This window comes from Camellia sinensis, chromosome 13 (genome assembly GCF_055761805.1).
Source record: "Camellia sinensis isolate YWXY chromosome 13, ASM5576180v1, whole genome shotgun sequence".
NCBI classification, from domain to species: domain Eukaryota; kingdom Viridiplantae; phylum Streptophyta; class Magnoliopsida; order Ericales; family Theaceae; genus Camellia; species Camellia sinensis.
The window spans coordinates 70,180,717-70,185,500 of NC_138973.1; the positions used below are offsets into that span (position 1 = coordinate 70,180,717).

Here is a 4,784-nt window from a genome sequence, read left to right on the forward strand (position 1 = left end):
ATTGAGTACACAAAATAATCACCAGAAATTGCTGACTTTTTAGCTCGTGAGGATCTCCTTAATTCTGCAGTCTCAATTGGGACTTGAGCTACAGGCTCTATGTTGACTTGTTCCTCTTGTGGTGGAAGTTCTTGAATTTGTTGATTTTCAAGACTATCGGGTTGATTATCTTGAAAGATAGCCAATCCACCTATATTCATGAGTGTTGTATCAGGATCCTGTGATTCCTTCCACTCTATCTTTCGAGGGTAACTCCCACTAGGGTCAACTTCCTCAATAAACTTAGCATTTCTAGCTTCAACAATTCTAAGTGAATTTGAAGGACAATAAAATCTGTAACCCTTGGAGTTTTCCGCATAGCCTATGAAAAAACCACTAACTGTTCTGGGGTCCAATTTCTTTAAATGTGGGTTATACACCCTCACTTCAACTGGACAACCCCAAACGTGTAAGTGTCTTAAACTTGGCTTGCATCCTTTCCATAATTCAAACGGTGTTTTGGGAACAACCTTGGATGGAACCCTATTTAAGATATACACAGTGGTTTTCAAAGCTTCACTCCATAAATTTATAGACACATTAGAATAACTAAGCATGCTTCTTACCATGTCCATAAGTGTTTGGTTCCTTCTTTCAGCAACACCATTTTATTGTGGTATGCCAGGCATTTGAATATTGTGCAATAATGCCTTCTTCCTTAAGGAACTTAGCAAATAGACCTAGTAATTGTCCTAATTCTGTGTACCTCCCATAATATTCTCCACCCCTGTCTGACCTCACAATTTTAATTTTCTTTTTTGTTTGTGTCTCTACCTCTGCTTTATAAACTTTAAAGGCATCAAGTGCCTCGGCCTTATGAAACAAGAGGTAGAGATACATGTATCGTGTGAAATCATCAATAAATGAGATAAAATATCTCTGACCATTCAGACAAGGTGGAGTAAATGGTCCACAAATATCAGTGTGTATGATTGTAAGAATTTCCTCACTCCTTTTGGCACCTTTACTGGTCTTGTTGGTCTACTTTCCCTTTATGCTGTACACACAAATAGCAAAGTTGGTAAAATCAAGAGTCGGAAGGACTTCATCATTAACCAACCTTTTTATTCTCTCAATGGAGATATGTCCCAATCTTCTATGCCAAAGACTAGAGGAGGACTTATCAACAATATTACAATTAATGCCAATATCACCATGCAAGGTTAAAAGATTTTGTTCAAAAATAGGATCCAGATTTAATTTGTACAAACCATTAATTAAAGTACCAAATCCTACAGAAATAGAGTCTTTAAACAAACTACAATTTGCACCAACAAACTGAAATTCAAATCCAAATGGTACTAGTCTAGAAACAAAAATTAAGTTTTTGAAAAAGATGGAATGTAAAATGCGTTTTCAAGATCCAAAACAAAGCCATTTTTAAAACAAGTTTGAAAGTTCCAACAACTTCGACGTGCGAACGCATCCCATTGTCCAAATAGATGCCTTGTTCACTTCCCGTCAGTTTCCTTAGGCTGAGGAAGCCTTGCATGGTATTAGCAATGTGAATTGTAGAACCCGAATCAATCCACTAATCATATTGATGAGTATTAACAAAATTAGATTCATAACACACAAGAGATATGAGATTACCTTTCTTCTCAAGCCATTTCTTATACTTGGGGCAGTCTTTCTTCATGTGACCCTTTTTCTTGCAGAAGAAGCATGCACCCTTATTGCCATGATTTTTAAACGACACTTTACCAAACTTCTTCCATTTCTGATCACCTTTGCCCTTTTTCCATTGCCCTCCTTTATGTGTTGCTAAATGAGCACTTTCCACTTTTCCATGCTTCAATCTCTCCTCCTCTTGAACACACATGGTCAAAAGTTCATTGATAGACCATTTTTCCTTCTATGTGTTGTAAGAAATTTGGAATGCTCCATATTCCACAAGAAGAGAATTGAGTATGAAATTGACAAGGAATGCCTCAGAAATCTCAATCTCTAAGGACTTAAGACGAGTTGCAATGTCCCTCATTTCCATAATGTGCTCACGCACACTCCTAGAATTGTTATGCTTCATTCCTGATAGTTTGCTCATTAGGGTACTTGCCAATGCTTTGTCAGAACTAACAAATTGCTCTTCAATAGCCCTAATGTAGTTCTTGACCTTATCAGATGGTGGGATTGAGCCACTAATGCTCTGGCTAATATGTGACTTTATGAGCATTAGGCTTAAGCGATTGGATCGCTCCCACTTATCATAAGCACTCTTTTCTGCAGCGGAACTCTCGTTCGTGGGTTCAAGAGGTTCATCCACATGGAGTGCCAGATCGAGGTCCATGCGCCCTAATGTTAGAAGGATTTTGTCCATCCAGTTCGAAAAATTATCACCGTTCAAGAATGGAATACGAGAAGACTCATTAGATGGTATAGAGGTAGAAATTGCTCCAATTACCAAGAACATTATTAATGCTTTGAAACAGTAGCTATAGTCTGAATCAACCAATGTCAAATTCAGTAACAAATCTAAACCTTCCTGTGGGTAGAGGTCACTAAACTGTATTAGATTTGCTATTACTTTATAATAAGACTAATGGGTTCCGAAATTTGTAAGGAAAAGAAAACTCATATCTGTGGGTTTAGAGTGTTCAATCCCTTTAATACCCAATCCATTATCTTATTCCAATTAAATTTCATAAATAATTACTTTCCTGTGGGACCAAGAAATTATTTATAAAACATAATTGCAATGTAAAAATGCCAAATTAACTTGTAACTTTATGTGATCAAAATACTGAGGATCACATCTTTATGTCTTAAGATGCTGTGACTACTCTTAAAACAGAGTAAAATTTTTAAATATGGCATAATTTATTAATGTGAGCAAATCCTTATAGTCACAACAAATACATAATCTTTCAATGCACATAATGTATAATAGATACAATCAGAGTAATATCGCATGAAAAATCCCAAGACCAAACACATGTAGTTCAATCTTATACTAGAATTTACTTAAAAATTGGACCAAAATAAATTCCATAAGCCCAACACACAGTGTATTCATACTCTTATTTCACATGAATTTTCAATGCATAAATAATTACCTTAATGCATGTAATATAATATTACATTATTTTAGATAACATGCCAATGAATCTCAAAAACTATAAAAACTAAAAGAACATGTTATAATTCACTGTATGAGATTCAATTGAATTTGCTTACTATTTAAATATGCAACGATAATAAACAAAACATCGTTAACAGCATGTTAAAATTTCTTTATGAAAATTTTACAAATAAATTCAAATAAAAGTATGAGGATTTCTAGATTTGATATAGAACCAGATTAAATATTTTGTTCTTTAATGTGTGTGTCAAAAATAATAGTTAATAACACACAACAAGTCTCCTAAATAAAATAGATTCAGAAAAGGAGAAAATTCTAAATAAATGTAAATACCACTAGCACAAATCACGATGGACTCTACTATTGCAACGGTGCTTCCTTTTTCTTTAATAGTGATATTCAAAAGTTATACAATATAAATTACTCATTCTGATTCTACAATGATTCTAAATTGTTAAATTTTATATACAAATACCACATGCATAGAATAGGCTTGATTTGATTCACGAAATTGATAATAGTTTGATGTAAGAATTTGAAATAAAACTAAACAACATAACAGAAGGTTGGCTTTGATACCAATTGTGAGAATTAAATTAATTTTAATTCAGAAAGAAGAATACCTCCTGCCATGATGTTCAAGCCTTTGAATCTTTATCCTTGAATGATCAAGTCTTGAATGTATAAAGAAGCCCACTCATAGAACACTTTTACAGAACCATATGAGAAAAGTGAAAGGGATAGAGTTTCAAGCCTATTCTATGCACAAAACAACGTCTGTGTTTGATGGCTATCACAGGCATATATATAGATAGGCTTGGACCCATATCCAAGTGTAACTCTTTATAATTTCCCACCATCGGGGAAGTTATAAAGTCCCATGAAACCACCATATGGGATATTAAACAGACATCAGTTACCCATTAACCATTAAACTAATTAATTAGCCATTAAACCAATTAATTAGTCATTAAACCAATTAAATATATATAATAAATATATATAATATAAATAAATAAATAAAACAAACATGTGGTATATGGGCCACTTTATGGATATCCTTACATGAAAACCAGTCAAAGATGGTCAAATAATTTTTATAAGAAAACTGGATAGATTCAGTCACATATTGGAAAAATTGGCGTTTCTCTCTCAATACTTAATAAAAAATTATGAAACCAGTGGGTTTGAAAGTTAACTTAAAAATCTGAATTTTTCGATTTGAATCACTGGAAAATTTATTCTGGGGAATAAACGGTGACCTGGTAAAGTCAGCATTGCTGCTGCCTCCAAACAGCAATGAAGTAAAAATATATTCCGGCCATGAAAACGTCGGCACAGGTGTTTTGTGTTTGAAAATTAAAAAGGGTCCTCAAACGGTGTCAAAAAGAGGCATGGTTAGAACGGTTTGCTAAATTTTTGAGTTTAGAACATATTTTCAGAGAGTGTGAAGGCTGAAAACCAGTCGAAGATGGTCAAATAATTTTTATAAGAAAACTGGACAGATTCTGTCACATTTTGGAAAAATTGGCGTTTCTCTCTCAATACTTAATAAAAAATTATGAAAATAGCGGCGTTTGAAAGGTAACTTAAAAATCTAACGTTTCCAAGTGGTTGTGAAGAAAAATACTATTTGTAGAGAAAATGGGACCTGTTTGAAGCCACT

The 4,784-nt window shown here is 33.8% G+C and overlaps 1 protein-coding gene across 1 annotated transcript; it reads right to left on the reverse strand.

The window, feature by feature from the left end:
• Positions 1-1,894: 1,894 nt before the first annotated feature.
• Positions 1,895-2,658, reverse strand: LOC145805471 (uncharacterized). The gene is made up of 2 exons (XM_082900607.1): positions 2,650-2,658; positions 1,895-2,542 (listed from the first exon to the last, which is right to left on the reverse strand). Exons 1-2 carry the CDS (start codon positions 2,656-2,658, stop codon positions 1,895-1,897), a joined length of 657 nt encoding a protein of 218 aa, XP_082756733.1.
• Positions 2,659-4,784: the final 2,126 nt, after the last annotated feature.